At 39.5% G+C, this 19,310-nt stretch overlaps 1 protein-coding gene across 2 annotated transcripts in view; it reads right to left on the bottom strand.

Annotated features, from left to right (window-relative positions):
• The window catches only part of FAM81A (family with sequence similarity 81 member A), an 85,302-nt gene that overhangs the window by 19,500 nt on the left and 46,492 nt on the right, over nucleotides 1-19,310 (bottom strand). For both annotated transcript variants that reach the window (XM_070377992.1, XM_070377993.1), the window contains exon 4: nucleotides 18,677-18,795. In XM_070377992.1, coding sequence (XP_070234093.1) covers nucleotides 18,677-18,795 — 119 coding nt within the window. The remainder of the gene's footprint in view (nucleotides 1-18,676; nucleotides 18,796-19,310) is intronic.

The raw sequence follows: 19,310 nt of genomic DNA, 5'->3' as shown, positions 1-19,310 counted from the left end.
ATATACATGTGTAAACTTCAATATTCACAATAAAATAGACACAAAGCAGCAATCATGTCACTATCCATCTATATTGGAAATATTTTAAATGTTTACTGCCCAACACTGGAGTTTGTATAATTAAGCTACATCACACATTGCAGGAGGAATAGTAAATTTTACAAGTTTTCTTGAGGGTAACTTGGCAGTATATACTCCAAATTTTGAAACGTGAATATATTTCAATGTACCTTGCAATCTAGGTATTAACCCCAAAGAAACAAAGGTGTGAGCAAAGAAAAACCAAACCAAATTCTGTATAAATTCTTTGTACAATTTCCTGCTATTCTAGGATAAAACCAAAATCCTTTAAAATGCTTAGAAAGAGGCAGTCCCAAGCCACCTACCTCTCGGCATCATCTTATATATTCTGTCCCTTTTTTCCTCTGTACTCAGCCACACCATTACACTGCAAGCCTTTGAACTTACTTCACTTCTTCCCTACTCTAAGGCCTTGACCCAAGCTGTTCTCTCTGGATGAAGTCTTCTTCCTTGACCCTGTCACCTGACTAGGTACTATACATCCCTCAAGCTAAGTACAATAGTCTCTTCCTTACTGAACCCTTCCTGGAGATCAGATATAGCAATTAAATACTTTCCAGATACCCCACATTTTTCTTTTGCTGAACTTCTTAAAATTTATTATTATTACTATTACTACCACTATTATTATCATTTTCTACTTGCTGTTGTTGTCCAGTCACTCAGTTGTGTCTGAATCTTTGCAACCCCATGGACTGCACCATGCCGGGCTTCCCTGTCCTTCACCAACTCCCAGAGCTTGCTCAAACTTATGTCCATTGAGTCCATGATGCCATCCAACCATCTTATCCTCTGTCGTCCCCTTCTCCTCCAGCCTTCAATCTTTCCCAGCATCAGAGTCTTTTCTAACAAGTCGGCTCTTTGCATCAGGTGGCCAAAGTATTGGAGTTTCAGCTTAAGCATCAGCCCTGCCAGTGCATATTCAGGACTCATTTCCTTTAGGATTGACTGGTTTGATCTCCTTGCAGTTTGATGGGCTCCCAAGAATCTTCTCCAACACCACAGTTCAAAAGCATCAATTCTTCAGTGCTCAGCCTTCTTTATGGTCCAACTCTCACATCCATACATGACTACTGGAAAAAAACATAGCTTTGACAAGACAGACTTTTGTCAGCAAAGCAACGTCTCTCCTTTTTAATATGCTCTCTAGGTTGGTCACCGGAGAAGGCAATGGCACCCCACTCCAGTACTCTTGCCTAGAAAATCCCATGGATGGAGGAGCCTGGTGGGCTGCTGTCCATGGGGTCGCGAAGAGTCAGACATGACTGAGCGACTTCACTTTCACTTTTCACTTTCATGCATTGGAGGAGGAAATGGCAACCCACTCCAGAATTCTTGCTGGAGAATCCCAGGGACAGGGGAGCCTGGTGGGCTGCCGTGTATGGAGTTGCACAGAGTCGGACATGACTGAAGCGACTTAGCAGCAGCAGCAGCAGCAGGTTGGTCACAGCTTTTCTTTCAAGAAGCAAGTGTATTTTAATTTCATGGCTGCAGTCACCATTCATGGTAATTTTGGAGCCCAAGAAAATCAAGTCTGTCACTGTTTCCTTTGTTTCCCCATCTATTTGCCATGAAGTGATGGGATCAGATGCCATGATCTTTGTCTTTTAAATGCTGAGTTTTAAGCCAGCTTGTTCACTCTCCTCTTTCACCTTCATCAAGAGGCTCTTTAGTTCTTTCTCGCTTTCTACCATGAGGGTGGTGTCATCGTCATATCTAAGGTTATTGATATTTCTCCCAGCAATCTTGATTCCAGCTGTGCTTTATCCAGCCTGGCATTTCCCACGATGTACTCTGCATATAAGTTAAAGAAGCATGGTGACAATATACAGCCTTGACGCACTCCTTTCCCAACTTGGAACCAGTCCATTGTTCCACGTCTAGTTCTAACTGTTGCTTCTTGACCTGCATACAGGTTTCACAGGAGGCAGGTAAAGTTGTCTGGTATTCCCATCTCTTAAAGAATTACTATATTATCATTTATCTCTAATTCCTGTTTTCATGACATGCACTCATCATTGGCCCATGTATGGCTCACTTTCAGTTCAGTTCTGTTGCTCAGTCATGTCCAACTCTTTGCGACCCCATGGACTGCAGCATGCCAGACCTCCCTATCCATCAGCAACTCCCGGAGTTTACTCAAACTCATGTCCATTGAGTCGGTGATGCCATCCAACCATCTCATCCTTTGTAGTCCCCTTCTCCTCCCGCCTTCAATCTTTCCCAGCATCAGGGTCTTTTCAAATAAGTCAGTTCTTTGCAGCAGGGGGCCAAGTACTGGAGTTTCAGCTTTAGCATCAGTCCTTCCAATGAACATTCAGGACTGATTTCCTTTAGGATGGACTGGTTGGATCTCTTTGCAGTTCAAGGGACTCTCAAGAGTCTTCTCCAACACCACAGGTCAAAAGCATCAATTCTTCAGTGCTCAGCTTTCTTTATAGTCCAATTCTCACATCCATACATGACTACTAGAAAACCCATAGCTTTGACTAGACAGACCTTTGTCGGCAAAGTAATGGCTCTGCTTTTTAATACACTGACTAGGTTGGTCATAACTTCTCTTCCAAGGAGTAAGCATCTTTTAAATTCATGGCTGCAATCACCATCTGCAGCTCACTTTATTCATGGCTCACTTTATTCAGTTAATTATTTTTAAATAACTGCTCCTACTTTAAATCCTGTGTCATCATTCCCTTGTTCTCCTTTTAAGACTGTATTGCACACACATATACATGTCTGTTTATCTATTAATATATATATACACATATATATTTCTTAAAAGTATGTGTATGTGTGTATTAGTTGAGTTCAACTGTTACAAAAGCCATTATGTCATATGTAATATTTTGATACTTACTGTTTTCACTTATTGCTAAGCCTCAACTATATTGTTAAACACTACAGTAGTTACTCATTTTAACTACAAAATAATATTCTATTGTTCGTTACAATTTATTTTCCAAACCTCCACTAATGGGAACTTTGGGTTATTGCAAGACTTTGCTATTTCAAACAATGCTGCTATGAACATACCCTCCTGTGGTACAAGTTCAACAATTTATCTTGGGCATAAACTGATGGATCTCAAAGTATGTAGATGTTCAGCACTGAGAGGTAATATCAGCCCTCACTAGTTTATACTCCTACTAACAATAGGTAAGAGATCTTGGGCACCTACATCCTCTCTAATGCTTGGCATTTTGGGATATTTTAGATGCCAATCTACTGGGAGTGAGAAAGCATATATTGCTGCTTTTTTACATTTTTATTTCAATATCAACCAATGAAACTGAATCTCCTCACATGTTTATTGGCCACATGTGTTTATTCTTTGATGTCAGTTCATGTCTCTTACCCATTGTTGCATTGGATTGTTTGCATTATTCTTAACTTGTACATATATTCTTGACACAACATTTTACTATACAATGTCTTCCTCCATTTGTAACGTCTCATTTTCTTATTTAAAAATGATGAGCAACACTTTAAATTTTAACATAATCAAACATCTCAATGCCTTATATATCAAGAAGAAATCCTCCCCTACCAAAAGGTCTAAAAGATATTTCTCTATATGTTTCTATTAAAAGTTTTAAGTCTTATGTTTAGCATTTAAGTCCTTTACTCATCTGGAGGTGATTTTATATTTGGTATGAGATAGAGAAAAAATGAATCTTTTTTGAAATGGATAATAAATTTTCTAGCTCCATTTACTTAACAGTCTCTCCTTTCTCCACGGATCTGCTATGCCATCTATGGTATATATCAAAGTCCCATACATGTGTGGTTCAATTCTGGACTTCCTATCCCATTCCATTGTTCAATTTCTCTATCCCTAAGCCACCAACATAATATCTTAACAACTACAGTTTCATAGCAAGTCTTGGTATCTAGTAGGGCAATTCTCCCCTCTTTGGTCATCTTCATAAGTATCTTGAATGTTTCTGACTCTTAACTCTGACATACAAACATTATAATCATCAAGTTTCTCCATAAAACTCTAGAATCTAATTGGAATTTCATTGATTCTGAAGATTCATTTGTGAAAACTGATATTTTTAAAGATATTAAAGACTTCCTACCCTTGAATATAATATGTTTCTATTTATTTATGTTTTCTTATTATTTCTTAACCAATTTTTTTTTAATTTTCAAGAAGTCTTGAACAATTTTTGTTAGATATATGCCTAGTTACTACACATTCTCTGATTTTAGTTTAAATAACATCTTCATTTTAAGTATGTTTTCTAGTTGTTTCCTATTGGTTTATAGTAAAGAAACTGATCTTTGTACTTTAATATTAGTAACCACCTTGCTAAATTTACATTAACAGATTAAGAGAGAAATCTGTGATTCGAATAGATGCAAAAACATTTGAGAAAACTCAGTACAGATTATAAAGAGTCTTAGTAAATCTGGAGTGCAAGAAAACTTCCCAAATCTGATGAATCCATGATTAATCATCATCCAAAAAACGGAAAAACTCTGGAAGTATTCTCATAAAGTTGAAAACAAGAGAAAGATGCCCATTTTTAAATTTCTAATTAACTGTACTGAAGATTTTACCCAGTACAAGATGACAAAAAAGAGAGACGAAGGATATGAGGATCAGAAAAGAAGAAATTAAACTGCCAATATATGCAGATGATATCATTTCTATAGAAACTCCCCCAAAATCTATAAACCAGAATCATAAGTGAAATAAATAATTATTTTGCAATAATTTGCTTAATGTCTAGCTCTCCTATTAGAAGGAATATAAACTACATTTAAGGAAGAAGGGCAACTGCCTTTTCTATCACTAAAACCCTAGTGCTGAGCACATTGCCTTGCTTGTCGTAGGGGCTCAATAAATACTTGCCAGTGAATGACTATAAGGAATATTTACTACGTACCATGCACTGTCCACGGAGAAGGCAATGGCACCCCACTCCAGTACTCTTGCTTGGAAAATCCCATGGATGGAGGAGCCTGGTAGGCTGCAGTCCATGGGGTCGATAAGAGTCAGACATGACTGAGCGACTTCACTTTCACTTTTCACTTTCATGCATTGGAGAAGGAAATGGCAATCCACTCCAGTGTTCTTGCCTGGAGAATCCCAGGGATGGGGGAGCCTGGTGGGCTGCCGTCTATGGGGTGGCACAGAGTCGGACACGACTGAGGCGACTTAGCAGCATGCACTGTCCAAGATGCATAATATTATGCATGAATTAAACATGCAGGAACAAAATATTAGTTCATTTAGTCCTCAAAATCATCCCCACTCACAAATGATGCTTAAAAACAATATCAAAGTCAGACCCCTCTTTTTAATTTTGAGCTCAAAATTTTTGAGCAATACATTATCTAAATTATATCTGGGGAAATCTGAAGTGTTAAATTACCATGAAATACAAAAATATTATTTTCCAATTCAAATAACAGCTTATTGGATGGAAATTTACATCATACCAGTTCATCATCTTCACAAAGCAGTTCAAGGGACAGACTATGTTTAAATAAGTTACTTGAAAAGGTCTCAAAATGATCCTAAAGCTCATGGCTCACAGATTTGCACTAGCTATAGCTTGGCTTCCATATTTTGTCTCACTTGGAAACACAAACACTACAACATTGCTGTTGTTCAGTCACTCAGTCATGTCCGACTCTGCAACCCCATGGACTGCAGCACCCAGGCTTCCCTGTCATCATCTCCCGGAGCTTGCTCAAACTCATGTCCACTGAGTCAACGATGCCATCCAACCATCTCATCCTCTGTCTCCCCTTCTCCTCCTGCCCTCAATCTTTCCCAGCATCAGGATCTTTTCCAATGAGTCAGCTCTTTGCGTCAGGTGGTCAAAGTATCAGAGCGACAACACACATTTCCATTAATACAGGAGTGGCTAAATACATTAAATTATGATACATACATGGAACAGAATATCCCATATTTAATCAAAAAGTCAGTCAGATCCATGTGCACACTGGAAGGAGGCCCACAGTATATGGTCATGAAGAAACAAGTGACAGAATAGTATGGAAAAGTGCAGGTGCATAGTTGTGGCACACGAGCTGAGCTGCATGTGGGATCTTTCTGAGCCAGGGATCAAACCTGTGTCCCCTGCATTGGCAGGCAGACTCTTAACCAATGGACCACCAGGGAAGCCCCCTTCCTTTCTTTTCAAAAAACACACATCATAAAAGGCAGCCTTGGGGCTCGCATGTAGCTGTGGGCACGACACAGTAGATTTAGTTAAACAAGAACCTGCAATGAATTCCAACCAGTTGTCCTGTTTTATCTTGATGTAATATTATCAATGAACTGCTAATGTATTCATTCCAAAATTTCCCTTTTCGGGTCTTTGGGCAGCTGTCTTCCCGGTACAGCTCTTGGTTGTGGCAATTAGGTGGCAGAATGACTCTATCACTTGGCTGTCTGATCAACGATGGCAAGGAGGTGATTAAAAGTCCAGAACAGGGTCCCAAATGTCTAACCACAGACATGATTTGAGTTTCATGCTTAGGCAGATCTTCTCTTACAGCTTGTGACATGGTAGTATATGGCATTTAAAAAGCAATGACACTTATAGAATGCCTATGTCATTCATTTTACTTCTCTTCACATAGGCATTTTATAATCTCACAACCTTGCAAAGGTAAATACACTACAATAAGATATTCTGAGAGACAGACCACATTCACACAATATTTTTTACAGTAAACTCTTAGAATTATTCTATTTTATAATTAATTATTGTTAATCTCTTATTTTGCCTAAGTTATAAATTAAACTTTCTCACAGGGATAGTATATAGGAAAAAACATAGTATATATATAGAGAGAGGCTTCAGTGCTATTCCCAGTTTCAGGCACCCACTGGCAGTCTTGGGGTGTATTCCCTTGGGACTACTGTATCATAATCTAAGCTTCTAATATGGGTGTTATGGCCTAACAAAATATTGGCATTACCAAGAGGTTTTATGATACATATATATGGCTGAGTCCCTTCACTGTTCACTTGAAACTATCACAACATTTAGGCTATGTGTGTGCTCAGTCACTTCAGTCATGTCCAACTCTGCGACCCTATGGACTGTAGCCAGGCTCCTCCATCCATGGGATTCTCCAGGCCAGAATACTGGAGTGGGTTACCATGCCCTCCTCCAGGGGACCTTCCTGACCCAGGGATTGAACCCACATCTCTTGCATTGCAGGCAGATTCTCTAATGCTGAGCCACTGGGGAAGCCCTTTAATCAGCTATATGCCAATACAAAATAAAAAGTTTAAAAAAGAAAAGAAAAAAGGAGGTGAGAGACAGGAGTAGAAAAGAGAGAAACACCCTAAATCATCCTGAGAAGACCTTATTATTGCTCCACAACTTGTTTGTCCCCTTTGTGTAAATTTTGGTCTGTTCCCATGTTTTCACTGCATTTTGTAAGAGAGCCTTGGGACATATCTATATTAGAAAATAACTCAACATTAATAAAAGGGGTTCATGATATAGGAGCACCTCAATACATAAGACAAATACTAACAGACATAAAAATAGAAATTAACAGTAACACAATAATAGTAGGAGACTTTAACACCCCACTCACACCAATGGACATATCAAAACAGAAAATTAATAAGGAAACACAAGTCTTAAATGACACATTAGATGAGATGGATCTCATTAATATCTTCATGACAATCCATCCAAATGCAGAAGAATACACCTTCTTCTCAAGTACACATGGAACATTCTCCAGGATAGACCACATCTTGGGTCACAAATCAAACCTCAGTAAATTTAAGAAAATTGAAATCATGTCAAGCATCTTCACTGACCACAATGCTATGAGACTAGGTATCAATTACAAGGAAAAAACTGTAAGAAACACAAACACATGGAGATTAAATAATATGTTGCTAGATAACCAATAGGTTACTGAAGAAATCAAAAGGGAAATCAAAAAATTTCTAGAAACAAATGACAATGAAAACATGACAACTCAAAACCTATAGGATGCAGCAAAAGCAGTTCTAAGAGGGATGTTTATAGCAATATAATCCTACCTCAAGAAACAAGAAAAACAGACTAGACAACCTAACTTTACACCTAAAACAACTGGAAAAAAAGAACAACAACAAAAAAAACAAAATTAGTAGAAGGAAAGAAAACATAAAGAGCAGAGCAGAAATAAATGAAAAAGAAATGAAAGAAACAATAGTAAAGATTAATAAAACCAAAAGTGGGTTCTTTGGGAAGATAAACAAAATTGACAAACCTTTAACCAGACTCATCAGGAAAAAAAGAGAGAAGAATCAAATCAACAAACAGGAGCGGTTACAACAGATAATGCAGAAATACAAAGGATTATAAGAGACTATTATGAACAACTATATGGCAATAAAATGGATAACCTGGGAGAAATGGACAGATTCTTAGAAAAGTTCAATCTTTCAACACTGAATCAGGAAGAAATAGAAATTATGAACAATACAATTATAAGCACTGAAATTGAAACTGTGATAACTGTGATCAAAAATCTCCCAAAAAACAGAAGCCCAGAACCAGATGGCTTCACAGGAGAAATCTATCCAACATTTAGAGAAGAGCTAATGCCTATCCTTCTAAAACTCCTTCAAAAAACTGCAGAGAAAGGAACAACAGACTGGTTCCAAATAGGAAAAGGAGTACGTCAAGGCTGTATATTGTCACCCTGCTTATATAACTTATATGCAGAGTACATCATGAGAAACACTGGGCTGGAAGAAGCACAAGCTGGAATCAAGATTGCCGGGAGAAATATCAATAACCTCAGATATGCAGATGACACTACCCTTATGGCAGAAAGTGAAGAGGAACTCAAAAGCCTTGATGAAAGTGAAAGTGGAGAGTGAAAAAGTTGGCTTAAAGCTCAACATTCAGAAAACGAAGATCATGGCATCTGGTCCCATCACTTCATGGGAAATAGATGGGGAAACAGTGGAAACAGTATCAGACTTTAATTTGGGGGGCTCCAAAATCACTGCAGATGGTGACTGCAGCCATGAAATTAAAAGAGGCTTACTCCTTGGAAGGAAAGCTATGACCAACCTAGATAGCATATTCAAAAGCAGAGACATTACTTTGCCAACAAAGGTCCATCCAGTCAAGGCTATGGTTTTTCCAGTGGTCACGTATGGATGTGAGAGTTGGACTGTGAAGAAAGCCAAGTGCCAAAGAATTGATGCCTTTGAACTGTGGTGTTGGAGAAGACTCTTGAGAGTCCCTTGGACTGCAAGGAGATCCAACCAGTCCATTCTGAAGGAGATCAGCCCTGGGTGTTCTTTGGAAGGAATGATGCTAAAGCTGAAACTCCAATACTTTGGCCACCTCATGCGAAGAGTTGACTCACTAGGAAAGACTCTGATGCTGGGAGGGATTGGGGGCAGGAAGAAAAGGGGACGACAGAGGATGAAATGGCTAGATGGCATCACCGACTCGATGGACGTGAGTTTGAGTGAACTCCGGGAGATGGTGATGGACAGGGAGGCCTGGCGTGCTGTGATTCATGGGGTCGCAAAGAGTCGGACACGACTGAGCAACTGAACTGAACTGAACTGAAAGAACACTACCAAACTCATTCTAAGAGGCCACCATCACCTGATATGAAAACCAGACAAAGACATCACAAAAACAGAAAACTACAGACCAATATCATTGATGAACATAGATGCAAAAATCCTCAACAAAATTTTAGCAAACAGAATTCAGCAACACATCAAAAAGCTCACCATGATCAAGTTGGGTTTATTCCAGGGATGCAAGGATTCTTCAATCTATACAAATCAATCAATGTGATATACCATATTAACAAATTGAGAGATAAAAACCATATGATTATCTCAATAGATGCAGAAAAAGCTTTTGACAAAATTCAGCACCCATTTATGACTAAAACTCTTCAAAAAATGGACATAGAAGGAACCTACCTCAACACAGTAAAGGGCATATATTATAAACCTACAGCAAACATTATTCTCAATGGTGAAAAACTGAAAGCATTCCCCCTAAGATCAGGAACAAGACAAGGGTGTCCACTTGCACCACTATTATTCAACATAGTTCTAGAAGTCCTAGCTACAGCAATCAGAGAAATAAAAGGAATCAAAGAAATAAAAGGAATCCAGATCAGAAAAGAAGTAAAGCTCTCACTATTTGCAGATGACATGATACTGTACATAGAAAACCCTAAAGATAGTATCAGAAAATTACTAGAGCTAATCAGTGAACTTAACAAAGTTGCAGGATATAAAATCAATGCACAGAAATCACTTGTATTTCTATATACTAACAATGAAAAATCAGAAAGAGAAATTAAGCAATCAATCCCATTCACCATTGCAACAAAAAGAATTAAATATCTAGGAATAAACTTACCCAAGCAGACAAAAGAGCTGTACACAGAAAATTATAAGACACTAATGAATGAAATCAAAGATGACATAAACAGATGGAGAGATATTCCATGTTTCTGGGTAGGAAGAATCAATACTGTGAAAATGACTATACTACCAACCACAATCTACAGATTCAATGCGATCCCTATCAAATTACCAATGACATTTTTCACAGAACTAGAACAAAAACATTTCACAATTCATATGGAAACACCAAAGACCCCTAATCACCAAAGCAGTCTTGAGAAAGAAGAATGGAGCTGGAGGAATCAACTTTCCTGACTTTAGATTATACTACAAAGCTACAGTCGTCAAGACAGTATGGCACTGGCACAAAAACAGAAATAGAGACCAATGGAACAAGATAGAAAGCCCAGAAATAAGCCCACACACCTATGGGTACTTTATTTTTGACAAAGGAGGCAAGAATATACAATGGGTCAAAGACAGCTTCTTCAATAAATGGTGCTGGGAAAACTGGACAATTACATGTAAAAGAATGAAATTAGAACACTTCCTAACACAATACACAAAGATAAACTCAAAATGGATTAAAAACCTAAATATAAGACCAGAAACCATAAAACTCTTAGAGGAAAACATAGGAAGAACACTTGATGATGTAAGTCAAAGAAAGATCCTCTATGACCCACCTCCTAGAGTAATGGAAATAAAAACAAAAGTAAACAAGTGGTACCTGATTAAACTTAAAAGCTTTTGCACGGCAAAGCAAACTATAAGCAAGGTGAAAAGACAACCCTCAGAATGGGAGAAAATAGTAGCAAATGAAACAACTGACAAAGGATTAATTTCCAAAATATATAAGCAGCTCATACAACTCAATTCCAGAAAAACAAACAACCCAATCAAAAAGTGGGGAAAAGACCTAAACAGACATTTCTCCAAAGAAGACATACAGATGGCTAACAAACACATGAAACAATGCTCAACATCGCTCATTAGTAGAACTATGCAAATCAAAACTACAATGAGATATCACCCCACACTGGTCAGAATGGCCATCATCAAAAAGTCTACAAACAATAAATGCTGGAGAGGGTGTGGAGAAAAGGGAACGCTCTTGCACTTTTGGAGCAAATGTAAATTAATACAGCCACTATGGAAGATGGTATAGAGATTCCTTAAATAGGAATAAAACCACCATATGACCCAGCAATCCCACTCCTAGGCATACACCCTGAGGAAACCAAAATTGAAAAAGACACATGTATCCCATTGTTCACTCCAGCACAATTTACAATAGCTAGAACATGGAAGCAGTCTCGGAGAAGGTGATGGCACCCCACTCCAGTACTCTTGCCTGGAAAATCCCAAGGACGGAGGAGCCTGGTAGGCTTCAGTCCATGGAGTCGCAAAGAGTCGGACATGACTGAGCGACTTCACCTTCACTTTTCACTTTCATGCACTGGAGAAGGAAATGGCAACCCACTCCAGTGTTCTTGCCTGGAGAATCCCAGGGACGGGGGAGCCTGGTGGGCTGCCGTCTATGGGGTCGCATAGAGTCGGACACGACTGAAGCGACTTAGCCGCAGCAGCAGCAGAATATGGAAGCAACCTAGATGTCCATCAACAGATGAATGGATAAAGAAATTGTGGTATATATACACAATGGAATATTACTCAGCCATAAAAATGAATGCATTAGAGTCAGTTCTAATGAGGTGGATCAACCTGAAACCTCTTATACAGAATGAAGTAAGTCAGAAAGAGAAAGATAAATATTGTATTCTAATGCATATAGACGGAATCTAGAAAAATGGTACTGAAGAATTTATTTACGGGGCAGCAATAGAGAAATAGGTGTAGAGAACAGACTTATGGACATGGGGACAGGGGAGGAGAGGGTGAGATGTATGGAAAGAGTAACATGGAAACTTACATGACCATATATAAAATAGATAGCCAATGGGAATTTGCTGTATGGCTCAGGAAACTCAAACAGGGGCTCTGTATCAACCTAGAGGGGTAGGATGGGGAGGAAGATGGGAGGGAGGCTCAAAAGGCAGGGGACATATGTATACCTATAGCTGATTCATGTTGAGGTTTGAGAGAAAACAACAAAATTCTGTAAAGCAATTATCTTTCAATTAAAAAATAAATTAATTTTTAAAAAAAGTAAAAGGGGTTTCATGATATAAAAACACATTATATGACTATTATAAACTTAAATTCCCAGGTGCCCGTGACTGCATACACACTGACAGAGTGCTTTGGTTTTGGGGTTTGGTTTTGTTTTCTTCTAGTTATTAAATTGCAGTGAAAGGCATTTGCATGAAATAGCTCTAGTTTCAGTTTGATCTCTTTCAATAAACAGCAATAAAGCTAATGTAAGTTGAAAAAAACAAAGGTAATGAAACTTAAAACATCAGATTGCCCATCTTTCACGTATAGTAATTATTATATATAATTACAAATAGCTGTGAAAAGAAGGGAAGTGAAAAGCAAAGGAGAAAAAGAAAGATATAAGCATCTGAATGCAAAGTTTCAAAGAATAGCAAGGAAGATTAGAAAGCCTTCCTCAGCAATCAATGCAAAGAAATAGAGGAAAACAATAGAATGGGAAAGACTAGAGATCTCTTCAAGAAAATAAGAGATACCAAAAGAACATTTCTTGCAAAGATGGGCTCGATAAAGGACAGAAATGGAATGAACCTAACAGAAGCAGAAGATATTAAGAAGAGATGGCAAGAATACACAGAAGAACTGTACAAAAAAGATCTTCATGACCCAGATAATCACGATGGTGTGATCACTCACCTACAGCCAGACATCCTGGAATGTGAAGTCAAGAGGGCAAAAGAAAGCATCCCTATGAACAAAGCTAGTGGAGACGATGGAATCCCAGTTGAGCTATTTCAAATCCTGAAAGATGATGCTGTGAAAGTGCGGCACTCAGTATGCCAGCAAATTTGGAAAACTCAGCAGTGGCCACAGGACTGGAAAGAGTCAGTTTTCATTATAATCCCAAAGAAAGGCAATACCAAAGAATGCTCAAACTACCACACAATTGTATTCATCTCACACGCTAGTAAAGTAATGCTCAAAATTCTCCAAGCCAGGCTTCAGCAAAACGTGAACCGTGAACTTCCAGATGTTCAAGCTGGTTTTAGAAAAGGCAGAGGAAACAGAGATCAAATTGCCAACATTCACTGGATCATTGAAAAATCAAGAGAGTTCCAGAAAAACATCTATTTCTGCTTTATTGACTATGCCAAAGCCTGACTGTGTGGATCACAATAAACTGTGGAAAATTCTGAAGGAGATGGGAATACCAGACCACCTGACCTGCCTCTTGAGAAACCTGTATGCAGGTCAGGAAGCAACAGTTAGAACTGGACATGGAACAACAGACTGGTTCCAAATAGAAAAAGGAGTACATCAAGGCTGTATATTGTCACCCTGCTTATTTAACTTATATGCAGAGTACATCATGAGAAACGCTGGGCTGGAAGAAGCACAAGCTGGAATCAAGATTGCCGGGAGAAATATCAATAACCTCAGATATGCAGATGACACTACCCTTATGGCAGAAAGTGAAGAGGAACTCAAAAGCCTTGATGAAAGTGAAAGTGGAGAGTGAAAAAGTTGGCTTAAAGCTCAACATTCAGAAAACGAAAATCATGGCATCTGGTCCCATCACTTCATGGGAAATAGAAGGGGAAACAGTGGAAACAGTGTCAGACTTTATTTTTGGGGGCTCCCAAATCACCGCAGATGGTGACTGCAGCCATGAAATTAAAAGACGCTTATTCCTTGGAAGGAAAGTTATGACCAACCTAGATAGCCTATTCAAAAGCAGAGACATTCCTTTGCCAACAAAGGTCCGTCTAGTCAAGGCTATGGTTTTTCCAGTAGTCATGTATGGATGTGAGGGTTGGACTGTGAGGAAGGCTGAGCACCGAAGAATTGATGCTTTTAAACTGTGGTGTTGGAGAAGACTCTTGAGAGTCCCTTGGACTGCAAGGAGATCCAACCAGTCCATTCTGAAGGAGATCAGCCCTGGGTGTTCATTGGAAGGACTGATGCTAAAGCTGAAACTCCAGTACTTTGGTCACCTCATGCGAAGAGTTGACTCATTGGAAAAGACGCTGATGCTGGGAGGGATTGGGGGCAGGAGGAGAAGGGGACGACAGAGGATGAGATGGCTGGATGGCATCACCGACTTGATGGACGTTAGTTTGAGTGAACTCTGGGAGTTGGTGATGGACAGGGAGGCCTGGCATGCTGCAATTCATGAGGTCGCAGAGTCGGACACGACTGAGCGACTGAACTAAACTGATTATATGTATACATCATTAGCCCTTAAATGCTGGTTGTGATTTAACTGAATCAGACTACACAGCAATTTACATCCTAGGACATTGTCAAAAACAGTACAGCATAATGGGTACATACTACTGTATATAAATAGGGCTCCCCTGATGACTCAGGTGGTAAAGAAACTGCCTGCCAATGCAGGAGACTCAAGAGACACAGGTTCGATCCCTGGGTAGGGAAGAGCCCCTGAAGAAGGAAATGGCAACTCATTCCAATATTCTTGCCTGGGAAATTCTATGGACAGAGGAGCCTGGCAGGCTATATATAGTCCTTGGGGTCACAAAGAATCGCACATGACTGAGCACGCATGCACTGAGATACATAAAATAGATAACCAACAAGACTTACTGTATAGCATAGGGAACTATACTCAATATTTTGTAATAATCTATGAGGGAAAATAATCTTAAAATATACATATATATATATATACACATAGTTGTATAATTGAATCACTGTGCTATACATCTGAAACTAGCATAATATTGTAAATCAATTATACTACAACTTAAAAAAGAAATATATTGGGGATACCAGGTTGTATAATAATACAATAAAAGCAATTTTTAAAGTGATTAAATTGCAAAGAAGAAAAAAGTAAGCAAACAGGAAAGAAAAAAACAGTAGAGCAATCTGCAAGGAATCAGTGGAGCCTAAGATTTGGGTGTGTCACCAACAGAAGCAGGCAGCTTAATAAAATATGAAGGAAAGAGATGGTCACAGACAGCCTTGCAAAAACTGCTATCATCACAGGCTGACTGTGCAGCCTCTGAGGATCAGCATTTATCCTAACATTAGAGGCTTCGTGTTGTGGGAGAAACAGACATCACTAACATAGTCCAGCTAAGTCACTTAACCAAACAAACAATAAAAACAAGCCCAAGGGCATCAGTTTCCAGGATTGCTACAATATACTACCTAAACATCCAGTTTTTAACAAAAGTTATAATATATACAAAGCGTATTACTCAATAGCTACACTCCTAGGTATACACATCCAAGAGAAATTAAAACAAATGACCACACAACCTCGTATGTGAATGTGCATAACAGCATTATTTATAACGGCCAAAAAATTTTAACTTGATGATATCCCATCTGTTTTTTCTTTGCACCTGGACTTAATCTGAGGGAACTTGCACACTTGCCTCAGTACACAGGTATTTTTCCTCTAAAACTCTGATACCATGCAAACAAATCTCAGACAGGAAAGTGGAGGAAGCCACTGAGTCTTGGACAAATAAAGATGGTAAGCCAAAAAATGGACCAAATGTCCCAGTAGGAACAGAAAAGCTAGACTCCAGGCTTTGGGTTAGGGAGGAATGGGAAACTCTCTGAGACAGTCCTGTTCAGGTGTGTTCTGCTTAGTGAAGTAAGGGTGTCTATCATTTCTGTAGAGAATTATCCTTTGCCCTTTCCTGTTGGCTCTCCAGGGAGGTCAGGGTTTGTTTCATATCAATTACTTCACCAATGGATCCATGAACACTATAAACTAAAACCTGAAATAATACCGCTGCTGCTGCTGCTGCTGCTAAGTCTCTTCAGTCGTGTCTGATTCTGTGCGACCCCATAGACAGCAGCCCACCAGGCTCCACCGTCCCTGGGATTCTCCAGGCAAGAACACTGGAGTGGGTTGCCATTTCCTTCTCCAAGGCATGAAAGTGAAAAGTCAAAGTGAAGTTGCTCAGTCGTGTCCGACTCTTAGTGACCCCATGGACTGCAGCCTACCAGGCTGCAGCCTGGTAATCCAAGACTAACACTTAAAGAGTTCATATCCTTTCAAAACCATGACATAATTAATGGAAGAAAGTTAAAACTTTCCCCAGGAATTATTTCACATGAGTTTGTTTCAACAATCAAAGTCTCATTAGCATTCCAGAAGAAAAATGAATAGAGCCACAAAATAAAGCAACAATATGTGGTGTTCACAACACATTATTTTGACTGTTTCAGAGTAAAAGCATTTGCTACAGAGAAGGAACAAGCTGGGTAGAGCCGTTAATAAGAAACTGCAGAGGAAAAATGTAAAATTCCTGAAAGTATTTCAAAACAATTTCTCCATTTTGTAATTAGAACCAGTGTTACAAGGATAATTTCATGGCAGCTGCCCCTGAGACAATAACAGGTCCTATCTGCTCTATATTCACTCCATCTCATGTACACACTAAGCCCCTTCCATATATCACCTCACTCAATCTTCATCTGCAACTCAAGTGACTAGGAAAATTTCTAGAGTTCTCCTGAAGTTCCTACTCTTGCCTTGTAGCTCGGAAGCTCTTTAGATCCTCCCAATTCTGAGAGGTATAACAGAGCTGGGGTTTCCTTTCAGCTGATCTCCAAAAAAAAAAACTTCAAGTCCAGTTAACAGTGATTTTCCAAATCTTTAATTCATCCAAATAAACATTTATTGAGTATCTACTGTCTTCCAGAGACTGTTCTATGCATTGAGGTTACAAAAAGATGAAGTACTCTGCCCCAAGGCAACAGAGAGACTCAACAGCACAGAGAGTGGTAGGTAAGTTCAGGAGAAAGGGATCTGGGAAAACTTCCTGGAGGAGGTAAAACTTAAGCTGAACTTTAAAGGCTGACTAGAAGTCAGGAAAGGAGAGGGCAGGTATAAGAACAGCAAGCACAAAGACACTGATACAGGAGAGCCTGATCCAATGGGGGAATAACCAGCAGGTGATTACTGCTGAAAGTACAGTGCAAGCGGAGAGAGACATAAGGCGCTCAAGGGGGCATCTGCCACCACGGGCCTTACAGAGACTGGAGTTCACCCAGATGAGGAGAGAACTCAGGAGAGTGGCAACCGGGAGCCCTCTGCCATGAGACCGACGTCATCCAGCAAACCTGAATTCACAGGCCCAATATTCAGAGTCCTTCAAGTTTTGTTGGCACAAATATCTTCTAAAACCCTGTCTGGTGCAAAGAGACCTTGGATCCTTTCCTCCCTTCCCACTATCTGCAGACCACCCTCACTTTCACTGCAGGCTGATTCAAATTGCCTGTTAACTCCACGGCTCCCATGTACACGCATGCTTGACTCTTAATATCAGCAGAGGGCAGAAGAGGCCCGAGAATGCTTCAGAGGTTGTGCATTTCTGACAAACCTCCGGTGACAGGGACGCTGCTGGTGGGTCCATGGGGCACTTTTTCAGTAGTGAGTCCCTGGAACAGCACCCTTCCTAAGACCCGAGAGGAAAGGTCTCTTTTTCAAGTGTACAATCTACCATGGACTGATACTTTCAGAAAAGGTAATAAAAAAGAATAATGAAAAGATTTAAAAAATTTATTTTTTATTGAAGGATAATTGCTTTACAATATTGTGTTGATTTCTGCCATACCTCGGAGAAAATGAAATTTTAAAGACACACCAACTACTGTAAAGCAACTATAGTCCAATAAAAATTAATTTAAAATAAGAAAAAATAAATGTTAGATTTACTTTATTAATAAAAATTTTTTAAATCAGTTAGTCCTGATCATCCTAGCTAATAAATGAGATATGTAAAATGCTCCCCTCCAAAAAAAGACATATAAACTATAAGTTCCAACATTGTATTATTGAGCTCAATAAATATAACATTCATCTAGCAAATTACACAGGTCAACTGAGCCCTCCGCTCATCACCTTCCACACACACAGCTCCAACTACAGAAGTACAGTTGAACCAGGGCTACTCAAAACAAGGTCTAACTTCCACCAGTAGATTTTATGGGCAAAGGAGACAATGTACTAGGAGAAGACAAAGACTCTGCTTTGGTGCTTCATAAATATATTCCCCATTAAAATGAAGTTGATGAGAAATCACTCTTGATACACAGAGATACAAATACCTGACAACCCACCTGGCCACTCTTCCCCGGAGATCCCCCAGGCCAGAGAGCTGCCTCATCTCCAGGGTCTTTAAGGCAGAATTAGTTCCGTAGCTAATGTTGTCCCGGGCACGGATCTGCTCCTGGAGTACCTGGGCAACACACAAAAACACCAACGAGGTCATCCGGGAACTCACGAGGTACCACAGACGCATTTGATACTTCTGGCAAAAATAGCAATGTTTAACTCCTTTCAGAAGAGGCTCCTTTATAAGCATCACCTGATGTACACATCCACAGAGAACCAGGGGCTTGGAAAGAGACCTCAGAGATGTCACTCAGACCAAGGTCCTGCATTTACCAGTAAAAACATTTAGACTCAGATGTCAGGTGACTGGATGGAGGTTCCGCCGTAGGCAGAGGCAAAGCTGAGACCAGGAACTTGGACTCATGGAAGGTGGGACAGAGGTCTTACCCCACTCCAGTGTGCTTTTTGATTGTCATTGTTTTAGGCAAACAATCCCTAAATCTGAGAAGTAATAAATCAAGAAAAAGGGGCGAAGAATAACATCAGACAAAGAGGTTCAAATGTCAGTCCCTCTAGCTGTGTGATCCTGAGCAAATGTCTAGAGCTTTCTGAGCTTCCTTTTCTTCATCTGTTGATAGT

Source organism: Bos mutus, chromosome 10 (assembly GCF_027580195.1).
Source record: "Bos mutus isolate GX-2022 chromosome 10, NWIPB_WYAK_1.1, whole genome shotgun sequence".
In the NCBI taxonomy this organism is placed as follows: domain Eukaryota; kingdom Metazoa; phylum Chordata; class Mammalia; order Artiodactyla; family Bovidae; genus Bos; species Bos mutus.
The sequence above is the reverse complement of the archived record's forward strand: the minus strand, read 5'-3'. Positions and strand labels throughout refer to the sequence as shown.